This window comes from Vicugna pacos, chromosome 10, assembly GCF_048564905.1.
Source record: "Vicugna pacos chromosome 10, VicPac4, whole genome shotgun sequence".
In the NCBI taxonomy this organism is placed as follows: Eukaryota; Metazoa; Chordata; class Mammalia; order Artiodactyla; family Camelidae; genus Vicugna; species Vicugna pacos.
In genome coordinates this window covers 65,435,243-65,450,548 of record NC_132996.1, presented here as the reverse complement: position 1 = coordinate 65,450,548, position 15,306 = coordinate 65,435,243, and the positions used below count along the sequence as shown (strand labels likewise).

Sequence of the window (15,306 nt, the reverse complement as noted above, 5' to 3'; positions counted from 1 at the left end):
TGAAGGAAGTCACTGGCACCTGTCCTAGGAAGCAAACACAGCCCTTTCCAAGCATGTTAGGCTGGAACCAGAGTGTCTCCTGGGACCAACCGTGGCTCAGCAGTTGTGCTTATCAACCCCACGCTACAAAAGTCCCCTCCGCTCCCACCACCCACTTTGTCGTTAGCAGTGGCCCACAGCCACATGGCCAACCAGACCCCTGAGTTTAAGTTCAGGAAATAAACTTGGGTTCCCAGAATGCCTACTGTGTGTCCCTGCTTGACATCCAGCACGTGCTCTCCTATTACTCTCCACTGGGCCCACTGAAGTCTCAGTTTTCTAGAAGGGAAACTTGAGATGACTTGCCCTAGGCTACAGTTTCTGAGAAGTGGAGCCAGAATTCAACTTCAAGTTGAATTCTAAGTTCAAGCCCACATTCTTAGCTCTCCGGTCATATGCTCACCTCACACATCCCTCCACAAGTCATGTCTAGGGCACTTTTGAGGTGGCTCAAAATCCTTTCATGTTCCCGCCTCTCTTAACCCTTAGTCAGGGAGGTGCTATTCATTCCTTCCTTCACTCCTCGATGTTGCCAGGCTCCATGCCAGGCCCCACGCCTCGATGGTGGACACCAATGTTCTCACAGATGATCGTGATCAGGTAGAAATGCCACCCTAGGGGTCAGAGCAAAGTGCTCTGGAAAAGTAGAAATGGGAGGGAATAACTTTGACTCCAAAGAGTGGGGACAATTGGGAGGGGTCTTAGTAGATGAGTAGGAGTTCTCAGGGATGAGCATGTGATGCAGAGCAGGAGATAGCCAAGCCTTTGCTGAACAATCTGGGAGACCTCACTGATACCTTTCCAGGAGGTGAGTGGACTTGGAGGAGAGAGCACGTGGGGCAGTGACCTACCACTTTCTATGCCACCCTTTCTGCCCGCTGGTGGCCTGGCACCATGAGGCTTTCCCACCTTTCCTTGTGAAGGTGCTTGACCCCAGACTTAAATACTTGGAAGACACTGTTGCTGTCCCAGCTCTGAATCCCACTGATGGGTAAGGTCTCTAGTCAGTGCCGCTCCCCACGATGTCTGAAGAGGCCTTCAAACTGAGGCAAGTAGGAAGCCAGTTGAATGTTTGCTCAAGGCCAAAGTATGATGGACCCTTGGGGAGTTTTGCAGAGGATTGAGGTGGGCGTTCCAGGCTCTGGCAATCAACACCCACTGATTTGGGGTGAGGATCTGACTCAGCCAACGGAGCTTCCACTACTCGCTCCCAGCTGCATCCTGCCCTCTTGATCCATTCCTCTGGTTGGTGACTCTGTTTCTAAACTCCAGAGTCCTGCGCAGCAGAGAGGTTGGGAAGACACCTCCATAGGGTTGGGGGCAGCATGGCAGAGTTGAAAGCACATGAGCTTCGGAGTCAGATGGGTGTGGGTTTGAATTCTATCTCTTCCTCTTAATACCAAAGATCTGGATTTCTTTTTTATTTCTTTTTTTTTTTTAACTTTTATTTTTTAACTGAAGTAGAGTTGATTTACAATGTGTTAGTTTCTGGTGTGCAGCATAGTGATTCAGTTATATTATCTCTTAATGTCTAATATCCTCAGTGACCTTTGTCCACATAAGTGGTGACGCAAGTAGCAACCTCCTGGGGCTGTTGGGAGATTAAGAGAAAGGGATCATCACAGGGCCTCTCAGTAGCTATTTGGCAACATGTTGCACAATCCTTTGCTGCAACCCCGAAGCCCCAGGTGTCCCTGGGTTTTTCATAACTCTGTTGGTGGCATTCCTGACTCGAAATGATGCAGGACTGTTCATGGTCTGTATATATTCTGTGTGGGGTGAAAAATAGTGTATTTTGCTACAGAAATGTTAAGGTACTTGATTATGGCGGCTGACCAGGCCCCCGCCGAGACATTATATAATATCCAATATATGTACCATGTCACCTTTCTAACATCCAAACATTCTAGATTCTGAATTGCAGATGGGAGGAGGGTATAGCTCAGTGGTAGAGCACATACTTAGCATGTATGAGGTCCTGGGTTCAAGCCCCAGTACCTTCTCAAAAAAAAAAAAAAAAAGAAAGAAAGAAAAAGAAAAAAAGAATTGCACCTGGCCCCAGAGAGTCCAAAAGGAGACTGAAGACCTGAAATGGTTGCCTGTCTTTCCCCTGAAGGAAGAGCTGTGTGAATGAGTTCTCCAAATTTAAGGCCAAAAAAAGTTGCACTAATCTCCCCTTTCTCTTCCTCTCTCCTCGCCTTCCCCTAGTGAAAAGCCTCCTCAGAAAAGGAGGCTTCTGTTAATCACCGAGGAAAAGGCAAGCCCAATTTAAAACAAAATAGACAAAAGGCAGGAAGAGAAACTTTGCAGAAGAGGAAACATGCAGGACCCTTGAACATATGAAAAGTACCCAGCGCGTAGTAACCTGTAATGAGAAAGAATACGAAAAAGCATATATATGAATATATGTGTAACTGAATCACTATGCTGTACACTGAAAACTAATACAATATTGTCACTCAAAATAAAGAAAAAAAAGAAGTATGTTGGGAGAAGGCTATAGCTGAGTGGTAGAGTGCATGCTTAGCATGCACGAGGTTCTGGGTTCAACCCCCAGTGCCTCCGTTAAAGAAAAAAAAGAAAAGAAAAGAAAGGTGATTGCCTTGGGAATCTACCCAATTAAAGGAATATTGAAAAAAAAAAAAAAGAAGAAGTAATAGTGAGTGTGGGTGCAAAGGGGGATCAGCCGGGACTCTGCACATTGCTGGGGGGAGCAAAGTTGGCACAAACACTTTAGAAAACATTTCCATAGTCGTGACCCAGAAAGCTTGCTCCTGAGACATCGCACACACTGCTTTGCGCTGAAATGCGTCCTACCCAGAAAGATATGTGTACTTCCGGAGGCAACCTTATTTGGATCTTTAGAGAGTTAAAACGAGGTCACTAGGGTGGGCCCTAATCCAAGATGACCGGTGTCCTCATAGAAAGGAGAAATTTGGACCCAGACGTCTGCACATAGGAAGGTAGAGATTAGGATTTGTTTCTCGAAGCCAAGAAATGCTAAAGACGGCCGGCAAACCGCCAGATGCCAGGAGAGCGGTGTGGAGCAGCCTGTCCCTCCCAGCCCTCAGCAGGAACCCCCCCTCCTCTTGAAATCTAGCCTCCAGAAGTGTGAGACAATACATTTCTGTTGTGCACGCACCCCTCTGCGGTACTGTGTTATGACCCCTGGAAAACGAAGTCACACACGTACCGGCAAAAAGGTCGCCTCTAGGAGGCAGGAGCTGGCAAGAGCCCACAGCTTCTTCTAGGGCATCCTGGGATCGGGAGAAGGGAAAGCCGCAGGACGGATGGCTGTGTCCTCCTTCGCTTCCAGACAGCCACAGTCGGCAAGCCCCCAAGAGCTCTGTGGGACTGGGTTTCGCGGCGATGTTGACATGGCTGGAACTGAGCCAGCCCCCACAGATGCAGGTGTTGGGAAATTATCTCTAAGTCTCTTCAGGGAGTAATTTAGAGTCTGTCTGGAGCACAAGAATGGAGGAGCTGACATTCAGGTTGGACCATTTTCCCTTAGAGAGGTTCGGGACCTGGCCTGAGGTCACACAGGAGGTACTGGAGCCTGGAATTAAATGCTGCTCTCCAAGAGCCTAGAATCCACATCATCTCAGCTGCCCTGACAGATGTTGGCCAAAAACAACATGGTGCCCCTCAGCCCACCCGCCTCCATGCTGATGAGACCAAACGCCCATGACGCTCCAGAGACTTGCAAAGTCTCTCCTTCGAGAAAGAAAGGTCGTGTTGCGTGACTGTGACGGGTAAGCTTTCTTTTCATGTGGCTGTGATAACATTTTTACAATAAGGATGACTAATGTTTACACTGTGTCTGAATGTTCAGCTGGAACCGGGTAGGAGCTGCACTGAGAGCTGGAGGAACAGATCAGCCATTATTGTGACCTTGGGCGAGTCCCTGCAGCATTGGGGGGACCTCAGTTTCTCCACAGTAAAATGGGTGAATCGGGCCAGATGGGGTCTGACTGCCAGAGCGGGAGGGGGCCCTGCCGCCTCTGATGGCCCCTGATCTTAGGTTGCTGGCCAGACTGTGCGTCCCTCCCTCACAACACAGCCCCCGCTGTCCTCACTGCCTCCACCCACCCGGTCCTTCCTCTAGTTACGCAGTATTTCCCAAAGCAGGCCAATCTAAGATTCAAAATGAAACAGTATTGAATCACACAGTAAGCAAATTATTCCTTCTCCAATTCTTCAGTCCTTGAGCTGGCAAGTCCTACCGTGGTGCTGCTCAGCCTTGAACACCTAACGCTTTTCCACAAGGAGAGAGCTGGTTTCGGTTTTCTCACCAGGCTAGTGAGTGACATGGTGGTTTTGAGTGTCCTATTTGTTTACAATTTACTGAAGTCATATTGGTTTGAGTTATATGAACCCTAGAAGATCTCTAGGTTTAAACAAACCTTCTTAAGTTTATATATGGAGTGGACTATAAACAAATATTTGTTTAATAACTGTATTAGATCATCTTGTACTTAAAACTCTCTGATGATTTCCCATTTCCTTTGGATTAACTCCAGGCTCTTACGTGATCTGTTTTCCCTGACACGTGCTAACATCTCCATCTCTATCTCCTTCACTCTCCCCCTCCCTCTGTATTCTGTTCCAGTGTGCCAACCTCACTCCTGCCTCAGGGCCTTTGCACCTGCCATGCCCTCTGTTCCCTGGTCTTGGCATGCCCAGCTCATCCCATCAATCAGACCTCTGCTCACATGCCCTCAGAGGCTCTACTTGGACCCCTGTTCCAGTCACTCTCAGTCTTCCCTCCCTTGCTCTCTCTCCCTTGTTGCACAGATTCCTCTCTGAAATGATGTTATTTTGAAGATGTGTTTATTCGTGTATTTATTTTTTCATTAGAATATAAGCTCTTTGAAGTCTGGGGCTTTGTCCCACAATGACAGTGGCTGAAAACAGTGCCCAACATGTAGTGGGAGCTCAACAAATCAGTGACAGAAGCTGAGAAGATGGAGAGAGGACTGGCTCAGGGAGCACGGAGGAACGGGGCCAGGCTCCACCAGGAGCCAAGGCAAGAGGGTGGCGGCTGTCAGAGGCTCATCCTGAGGGCTCACACTTGGCCTCATCAGCACCAGCGTTCAAGACACTGAGCCAACTGGTTCCCACCCACTGAGCCAGCAGAGAAAGCCAAGTCAGCAACTATACTGGTAACTGAATGATGGTGTTACAACATCACCATCAGGAAACTACCATGATAATAACTGATTCAGCCCAGAATCATCCACAATGTTACAACTAGTGGGTAAAAGTTTGGAGGGGGGCCAAAATATTTAGATACTGTCAAAGAATCTGCCCACAAGATGCATATTTGTTACAAACGAGAAGAGTGCTTTACCCAGCAGACATCACCTTAGCCAAGCAATCAGAGTTAGACGGCACCGGTCCTGGGACAAGCTGATATCACACGTGAGAAGGACACAGCGTCACGTCTGTGACATTCCTAACTAACTAACCGTGGGGAATCATCAGACAAACCCTGATGGGGAACATTTTTACAGCATAACTGGCCTGTGCGCTTCAAAATGATCAATAACATGAAAGAGAAAGAAAAATCTAAAAATTGTTCTGGAATAAAGGAGAATAAGGAGACCTGAGAATCAAATGCAATACATTCAGTGGAATGTTTCTCTGCCTCTAGGGCAAATTGTTTTGGAACAACTGGCAAAATCTGAAAAATTTCTGTCGCTTATTTTCCTAGCAATGTTAATGACCTGATTTTGATAAGTGTAGTGTGGTTAGGTAAGAGACTGCCCTTATTTTTTTTTTAAGACACATTAAAGTATTTAGGAGAAAGAGACTTGATGTTAACAACCTACTCTCAAATGTTTCGGGAGATATGTAATAGAAAAATCGAGAAAGAGATAAAGTAATTGTGGAAAAAGATTCACTGTTAGGGAATCTGAGTAAAGAGCATATGGAAAATCTTCGTATTATTTTTGCAACTTCTTAGGAAGTCTGAAATAGGGCTGAAGTAAATGTTAAAAAAAAAAAACTGAGCCAAAAAGAAGGCAGAGGCTGAGGAGTGGGGGAGCCACTGAGATGGTGCAGGCGGAGTGGCTGCAGGAAGCCGGCTCCTCACCTAACGAAGCCGACATCTCAGCCCAGGGTTGATTGTCGACCTCAGACCACGTCGGACCACAGCCCTCCCCTGCTGTCTCCACATCGAAGTGGGGAGCAGAGGACACATCTGTGTGCACGGGGCCCGTGCCACGCCCTCTGGGTGATGTGGGAAAGGGGCCCTGGGCAGAGCCTGCAGATAGGGCTTCTCACCCCTGCTCCGTTACCTTGGGTGCATCACTCCCTACTCTGAACCTCGGTCTCCTCCTCTGACAAATGGGAGTAGAAGACTGGCAGCCCTCTGGGGACAGAGTCTCCCAGCTCAGATACCGTCATGGTATTTCTAGAATCCTGTCTGGAGCGTGCAACACATCTCTCCAAGGAGCTCAATTCATTTGGCAAGTGCATTTAATTTAGAAAGAAGGAGAGGAAGGCGATCTCCCTGAGCAGAACGCCCTGTGCAGGGCATGCGTCTCCACCTCCGCTCCAGCCCCAGCCCAGCTCCCAGGCACCCTCCCAGAAAAGATAAACACCTTAGCAAAAAATTATTCTGAAATATAGATAAAATCCTTCCCCCCGCCCCATTTAGGAAGAGGCAACTAGTGGGGATGCGTTGGTTGGTGACCAGAAAGTGACTCTGGTTCCAGCTTTCTGATCATCGCTTTGTGTTTCTGCAAGATGGACAGAGCCCTGTTTGGTTTTGCACATAGCTGAGCACACAGAGGCTGTGCTCTGCGTCCTCCCCGGCTCAGGGCTCAGTAAGTGACTTCCAGATTGGAAGTGGAGCACTAGGATGGGATCCCCAAGACACCATGAGAAGCTCCCAGCTCTGAGGAGCCCCCTCACTCACACAGCCCATGTCCCCACACAGCCCTGGCCCCCAGCCCCATGCACAGACTCCCTGGGCTCTGCCTGGAGAGCCCAGCCCAGCTCAGGGTCATGATGGAGTGGTCAGGGGTGGCCTGGAAACTTACAGGCTGAACTGCTAATGTGCCCTGCCACCCTCTAACACACAGTGGAGATCTGGGGGCACCCCCTTGCAGGGGAAAGTAAAGGGGTTACTTTTTCATGATGGTACTCCAATCCAGCATCTCCCAAGGGCCCCACAGCCTCCTCTCAACCCATCAGCCCTGCCTCTCCTTCCAGGCTGGCCTCTTGGAGGCTCTCTCAGCTGTCACATTCAGGCAGAGGCAGCTGGGCCACAAGAGTCTGCAAAATGGTGGGCGGAAATCCGGCCTCCCCTCTGTCCCCGCGAACGCCTCCCCTGGCCCAGGGCCCAACAGTAGTTGTGGCCCTGCAGCTCTTTAGCGCCCCAAGGAGCCCCACATTTCCCCCAGGCACTTCACAGCCAACATTTCATGGAGCCTTGTCCCAGCCCTGGGCTCTGGAGGCTGCCACAGACTCTACTTTACGGCACGGGAAACTGAGGCTCAGGGTGGAACCTCGGCCAGGAAAAGGCTTCTGATGCACAAGTGCCTTTAAGGATTTTTTTTTCATCCAGGTTCCATGACAGTCCAGGTGATGGCAGGAGAGGTGAAAACTACCCCCCCTCCATAGAACGGGGAACCTTTCCTACATAAATCTTGAGGTGGGTGGGGTCCCAAACCCTGCTTATTTTCCAGGGCTTGGAGACATCATGCGTTTGGAGTCATAAAATCAAGTTAAAGATATGGCGCCTATCAGTTAGCTGGGAGTCTTGTTAAAAGCAAGACAGCAGGTTCCAAATGGAGTTGCTTATGCTAAGCCCCACATCACCAATTGGTGGCTTAATTATGGGTTTGACTCCCCCAGAAATGGAATCTTTTTTTGTGTGTGTGGAGGAGGGTAATTCGGATTACTTATTTATTGTTTTTTTTTTTTAATGGAGGTGCTGGGGATTGAACCCAGGACCTCATACATGCTAAGCATGTGCTCTACCACTGAGCTATACCCTCTCTCCTCGCACCAGAAGTGGAATCTTAATGCAGTGGATCAGGAACCATCTGATTAGCACTACTGAGGTAACTTGCCTGATAGATGCCTGCCATCCCGTCCCCTAAAGGAAAGTAACTTTGCAATAAACAACCTGCTCTTTTGCTTCTTGTAAATTCCTTGTTCCCACTCCCTTCTGCCTATGAGAGTCTCCTTTTATATCTGTCCTTTCTGGCTGCTAGATTGCATGCTGCTGATTCCAATCGATTTTTGTTCAGTTTAAAAATGTTAATATGCCTCTGTTTATCTTCCAACAGTCTATTCACTGGGCCGTGTAGGAAAAGTCACTTCACCTCTCCAAGCCTCAGTCACTTGATCAGTAAAATGGGGGTAATAACTCATGCTTCATAGGACCGTGATGAGGACGAGACAGGTTTATGAATTTACAAAGTACTGCCCAGTTGGCCTGGCTAATGAAAATGTACAGTTTGTGCGTCTGGTCCCTGTGCCTGGCATCCTCATTGCATCCTCGCAACACAGAAATCTGGATGAATCAGCAGAAAGGAAAGAGCCTGGAGCTCAGGTCCTTTGGGAATTGGGGCTGCACCACCTTCAGGGGCCAGCACGGGGAGGGGGGGTCAGTCAGCAGCTCCCTGTAGCCAGCTCCTATGAGGGTTTCCCTCGCTCCCCAGACTTCTGCTTGAATGAGTCCTTCTGCCTGGAATGACTTTTTGTTCCTTTAAGTTTTTATTTTGAATTTATAGACTCACAAAAAGTTGCAGCAATAGCACAGAGAAGTCCCGCGCACCCATCTTCCAGCTCCCACTGATGGACACATATGACGTAACTAAAGCCAATTACCCAAACTGGAAGCTGATGTTGGCACAACACAACTGTCTCACCAGTTTTGGCATGTGCTCACTAAAAAAATAATAATAATAAAAGGCCTTTGTGCTTAGGCTGTTTTTGCCATCTTTCTTTTGTATGCAAAAGCCTCCTTGTCCTCCAGGCCTAGCCCCTCTGGGACAGCGATGTCCCCCTCTCTGGGAAGCTCAAGTGCTCCCTGTTCTGACTCCCAGTGCCCTGAGACAGTTCAGCCCAGGGATGGAGAACCACGGTTTTGGGGATCTACAGGCATGAATTTAAACTCAGCATCAACCACCAGCCTGGGGCAAAATACATAACCTTTGGACCCTCAATTTCCCCACCTATTAAATGGAGGTGATTGCCCCCATGTCAGGGTAGGACAGGATAAACATAGCTGGTGCTTGGAGGATGTAAGTCCCCTGCAACAGATGGGCCTTATGGCTGTCATCGGATCACACCTGTTGGCCCATCTATCCCAAGGTGACCCTTGTAGGTTTCACCACCTTCCTCACATTTAACCTGTTCAAGAGAAAACCTTCATCTCACACATCTCAGGGCCAGCACGGGGCCTGGCGCACTGCAGGTGCTAAATAAATGTGAAGAGATGGAGCCCCCTGCCATGCAGGCTTTCCTGCGGCTCACGGTGTCTCTTTAACTTCCCTTCCTTCATTCCTGGCCTGGGGGTGCAGGGTAAGTGCACAGCAAACCCATGGAGGCTGGGCCGTTTGCTCCCATCTGTCCCTGACAGGTCTTCCAGGGGACCCCAGGACCCCAGAGGCTCCTCGGGGCTGTCCCTGGAAGTGCAGTGAGGCTGCAGGCCTGTGGGGTACAGCGTCTAGGGAGATGCCTCATACAGGGAGGGGGCCCCAAGGGCAACCAGCCAGGGGACCACTTTTTCCTGTGGAAAGAGCGTGGAGCTGCCGGTCAGGAACCCTCAGCTCAACGCCGGCACCTCCTAGCTACAGACTTCAGACAGGTCTCGGCCTCGCTAAACCCAGGTTTCCTCACCTACACAGTGGGGTTGTTGGGTGGGCAAAGGGATTTCTCGTGCAAACAGCATTCTGTTAACCACTAAATCCTGTCTTCACATGTAGGAGATCTTTGTTCTCGCTGTGTATGCTCACATTTACTTGGTCACGTACCACACATCTGGCCAGAATGGAGTACTGTTGTTATTTCCATTATGTTTCTTTTCACTATTACTGCCATTCAGGTAATGTGCCATGGCTTCATCTTGAAGGCAGCAATATAAAGTTTTTTCTAAAAATAAACATACTTACACTTTAAAATATCAGTGAAGAATATTAAGCAAGTTGTCTGGTGGGATTGGCAGCTTTAGCAAACAGCAGGAAGGGACAGGAATGAGGGACCCCAGGAAGTACTGCTCTGGGGACTCACCTTGCCCAGATCCAGCCATTTGGTGGGGGAGGGGGGCAGTGACCAGTGCCGAGGGTGGGATGGAGGGTCTGAAGGACACTGTGACTGGGGAAGGCGAGGGACCTGGGGATTCCAGCCCCACCAGGGTCTGCTCAGTGCAGGACTGGGCACCTGCCACGGGCATTAGTTGGGGTCCAGGCAGGGGGACGGAGGTGATCTTCTCCTCCAGGCCCCTGCCCTGAAGCCTCAGTTGGGGCCACCTGCTTCCTCCTCCTTGTCCCAGGGAAAAACTGATTCTTTATCCTCAGAATCTGACACTTGGGGGCCCAATTTAATTCCTAAGAATTTATATAAGAGGGGAGGCTGGCCCAGAGCCGGCCTCGATAAATGCAGACTGAATGAAGGAGGCCATGGGCAGTATTTCTCCCTCATTCTAGATCACTCTGGAATCACCTACGTTTGGCTAAATGTGCCAGCCCCAATGCCCTAGGAGCTGCCTTGTTTCACATTACCACCACGGCAACGGCCATGCCAACTGCTCCCACCAGTCACAGACCTGTGACCAGAGAGCCAGACTAAGCTAGGAAAATACGCAAACGCCTGTCAGACATCACTCATCTATCTGTGAGTTAGTCTTGCCAGGCAGGAAAAAAGTGGGAAAAAAAAAGAATAGTTAACACATTTGTTTAATTTAATCCAATCAAGTGTAAAAACCCCCTGGGTTGCAGGGAGACAGAAAGGATGCAGTTTGTGAAAGTTGAATCGTAGGTCCCGGGACCAGCCCAGTCAGAGGGCGCGGTGGGCTAGCTGTCAGATGCTCAAGAGAATATATTTTATATTTTAACAGAACATCAAAATAGCTGTCCTCATCTCTGTTCACTGAGATGGAAACTCCACCTGCTCAGGATAAGCTACGTTACTTGCAACAGTACAACTCTCTTCTCCGTGGCAAGGGGCTTTTAAGCCCAGGAAGATTAGAATTTTAAAAAAAGAAAAAGAGGTGATGAAACAAACAAAACCCCAGAGAATTTGTTCCTTTTTTGCTAAGTTTAAGTTGGATCAATTAGTCCTGTATTTTCATGTTGAAGAATTTTGGCCACTAGGGTTTCTCATGTTTGTGATCGAGTAACTGACTTGAGATTTTAAGTTGAAAATCTAAGCGAATTTGATAATGTCTGTAAACAAGAGCAGACTACTTAAGAGAACTTGATAATCACTTTGTTTGTAAGTTAGTTTTTTTACAAGCATTCTTTGAAATCCTTGGGAAAGTTGCGCTTCTTAAAGGTATTTGAAACATTTGTAAGAAATTCATCAAATTTGTAAGTGCAGTTTAGAATATCAAAGGCAGTACCATCCAATATAAACGTAACACGAGCTATACACGTCATTTTAAATTTTCCAGTAGCCACATTTTCAAAAAGTAAAAAGGAGTAGGCAAATTTAATTGTAATAATAACATTTACTTAACCCAACCTATCCAAAATATTATCATTTCAACAGGTAAGTCATATAAAAGTTATTAACGAGATATTTTACGTTCTTTTTTTGAACACATCTTACAATCTGCCGTGTATTTCGCATTCCTAACACATCTCCGTTTGGACGACCACATTCCAAATGGTACATGCTAGTGGCTGCTAGATGGGACATCACAGATCTAAAGGAATTTAATCAGCTACATTTGTAAATGGTATTTATGATTTAAGGAGGCTTATACTGTTCAACCTGACTTGCTGAAAAATTAATCAAAGACCCCTGAGAGCCATTGTTAAACATGACTGGATTTATAAATGAAATGAGATTTGTATATTAAACTTACAAGGTAAGGGGAAAATAGATTTTTTGAACTTTGGTAATTTAAGAAACCTTTTTTTAAAAAAAAAAAACAAAACAAAGAGCCATTTCAGTACACAGCAGCGGCCCTTGAGGACCTCACCAACCACAATCCAGATCAAATTCGAGTCAGCGACCTCGGCCCGTGCCCTGGTGGGAATGGCCTGGTTCTTGGTTATAGCATCACAGGCAGAATGTCAGATCTGAGCCAGCCCTTGAGGACTGTCCGCCCAGAGCACCCCATCCCAGTGAAACTGAGGTCCAGAGAGGAGAAGGAACACAGCCAGTAGGTGAAATAGAGGCAGGGCCGTGGCCATCCACTGGTCTCATAATCCCCCCCCCCACCTACCCCAACAACAGTCAGGGGCTTCTAGTTCATTCTCTCTGCCTCTTCATCCCCACTTGACTGATCAGGAACCTGAGGCAGAACTGAAAGATAGGTGGACAATCTGGTCCTGGACCCAGGACCCCGGGGAACAGAGAATTGGGAAGCATGGTTCTTTAGGTCCCCATCCTAGGTCTGGTCATTCAACAGCACAAACTAAGGCCAGCTTGGCCAGAGAAATAGCTGGGTGAGGCCCAGGATGGAGCTGGGACTGCAAATGGAGCAGGAGACGGGAGGCCTGCCGAATACCGAGAGAGCCCAGCCCCGGGAGGCCCAGACCCCGCAGGCCTGTGGTCCCAGGGCACAGCCTGGTCCCTCGAGCCCTCGCGTGAAGGCCTTGGAACTTCCTCATGGGCCGCGTTCTCCCAGTACTCCTTCCTCCCTCTTCCCCACTGTTTTTCTTTCTTTCCTTTTCTTTCTCAAGTTCCCTTCTGCCTGGAGCCTCTTCTGGCCGGCCACATTTCTCAGCACCAGGACATGTGCCACCGGGCACCCTTAGGAGGGTCCAAGGGGGCCGTATTTAATGCTGTTAAATCACATCACAAGGAAACTATCCCCACTCCTAGGGCTTTCGGTTCCTTGAAAAATCAAGAAGAAACTAGCAATTTGGAGGCGGGATGTGTTTTTCACCCCCTCATCTCCCCTTTAACTGAGAAGGCAGGTGAAGCCTTCAGGCTGAGGGCCGTTACATTCTTTTAACTTTTTGCTAACACGTAAGAGAAATTGGTTTTTACCTCCACTTATTTTTAGGACTCCATTTCTCTTTTATTTGTGGCAAATGATGTCAGTTTTCCATTTGCAATCATGACATCAATTTTCCTTTCAAAACTAAACTTGGATCAGTAACACGTGAGTCAAGTGCCTCTCCATGCCGTTTTGAAAACACGAAGTAAGTTACTATCTTGGGAGTGGAGTGAGTCCCGCAGAGACAAGGTAAAGGGTAGGGAACTTGGCCCCAGGGGCACCTCCTCCGCCCAGGCTCGGGTTCCCACCTCCTTTTAGGCACCAGTCAAAGCCACATCCCCAGGTCCGGGGGCCAGCCAGCAGACCTCTCAGACTCAGACTTAGTTCTGAGCTGAGGCTGCGGCCCGGCCCCACGGAGAACAGAGGATGGAGATGCAGAGTGAAGGGCCCCCTTTCTGATTATCTGTCTGTTTCTGCTCAGGAGCAGAAAGTAGCTGAGAGCCATGTGCTCCCGGTAGTGTGACAGATGCAAAGCCTCTCTTCGGGGGTCCCACGCGGGGCCAATGGCACACCTATCCCCACTCCCAGAGCTAAATGGCTTTCCCTGGACCAGTGTGAGGCAGGAGGCTCGAAGCATGTGCCTCTCGATAGAGGCGGCGAGAAGAGGACCCCCGTAGCTCCCTGAATGCTCCCAGTCCTCCTGGTGAGCTCAGTGCCCCTCCCAATAGGGCTTTCCTCGGTCTCCCTCACAACAAACTGAAAGCACTTGGCGTCTCCACTGCCAGGTGGACCCAGACTCTCCAGCCCAGAATTCTCTTTCCACACCGGTCTTTCTAGCCCCCAGACATGAGGGCCCAGAGCAGCAAGATCTCCTGCCCAGACCCCACCACCTGGACCCCGCAATCTGCAGGAACCCACAAGCATCTGGCGAGCACAGCTCCAGACCGCCCGGCACCCTGATGGGCCCTGGTACCCAGGGGCGGCTCAGGATCAGGGAGACTCTATCTGGTCCTCAAAAACCTTTCTGTTCATTTGTGCCCTAAACTTCCTCAGCTGACTAGGCCGGAGCCACCAGCGGCCAGCTGTCTGCAACTTCCCTTGGGAGTTCGGTTTCAGTTCGGCTCTGCCATGAGTGGTATAAGCCTGGTGAACCCACAGCCTCAACTCTGGGGTTGAAAACACAATCATCAGTGGTCCTACCTCTCTGCCAGGCCAACTTCCTGACAGTCGGCCAGAAATAGCAATGGGGTGGGGGGTGGTTCCTGAGCCTGTGGGTGGAAGGCATCTCAGACCCTGGAAACCCATTGGTAAGACACCCCGCAGACTGCCCGCGTTGTCTGACCCTCTGGAGTCCTCTTAGCACCATCCAGGCACAGCTTCAGCCCCTTGCGGTGGTTCCTATACCCTCTCTGGGCCCCGACTGCTGTTGGCCCAGCGGGGACCACTTTGGGACCAGAGTACGGTCTTGGCTAAAAGGCTCCGGAAAGGTGAGCCTGAGAGAACCACCAGAAATGGGGCCAAGAAGGCAGATCCCAGGAGATGCGGAGGGGGTACCTGAGAGGGCTGCCGTCAGCCATCCAGCGACCAAGAAGAGGAGCCTCATGTCTGGTGCCATCTCTGACCGCTATGTGTGCCTGCCAGTGGGAGGCACCATCCTAGGGCCAGCAGGTGGACAGGCGGCCCAGTGCCCCTTGGCCCGCTCTGCCCTCGACTGCTCCTGTTTGTCTCTCTTTCTCTGCCGGAGAGAGTTCTCCTTTGCACGCATGCGGCCAAACCCAGCCTGTGAGTGTCTCACGCCTCTGTGCTCTGCTTGTGGTTTCAGTTTCCAGGAAGCCAGGCTGGTAATACAGCTGAGGAGAGCCCAGCTGCCTCTGCGGTGGGCCCACCGAGCCTGGCTGGACCCCTGGAATCACAGAGTGAGACACACACACACACACACACACACAGGAGCCCAAGGGTGTCCACAGAAGAGGGAAGCGGAGGGGCATGCCTCATTTCTGGAGACCTGGTACACAATAAATGGATGCTCAGTCAATATGGGAAGAGTGAATGAGTGACCCATTTCTGTCCTAGTCCATGGAATCTGGCTCTTATAGGATGGAATCCCAAGGTTTCCCTCATTCACAGGTGCTAGG

At 49.5% G+C, this 15,306-nt stretch overlaps 1 protein-coding gene across 2 annotated transcripts in view; it reads right to left on the bottom strand.

The window, feature by feature from the left end:
- The window catches only part of CD6 (CD6 molecule), a 38,479-nt gene extending 23,535 nt beyond the window's left edge, over nucleotides 1-14,944 (bottom strand). For both annotated transcript variants that reach the window (XM_015248433.3, XM_072970850.1), the window contains exon 1: nucleotides 14,726-14,944. In XM_015248433.3, the coding sequence (XP_015103919.1) occupies nucleotides 14,726-14,786 (61 nt within the window). In that variant the 5' untranslated portion in view covers nucleotides 14,787-14,944. The remainder of the gene's footprint in view (nucleotides 1-14,725) is intronic.
- Between the last annotated feature and the right edge of the window lie 362 nt (nucleotides 14,945-15,306).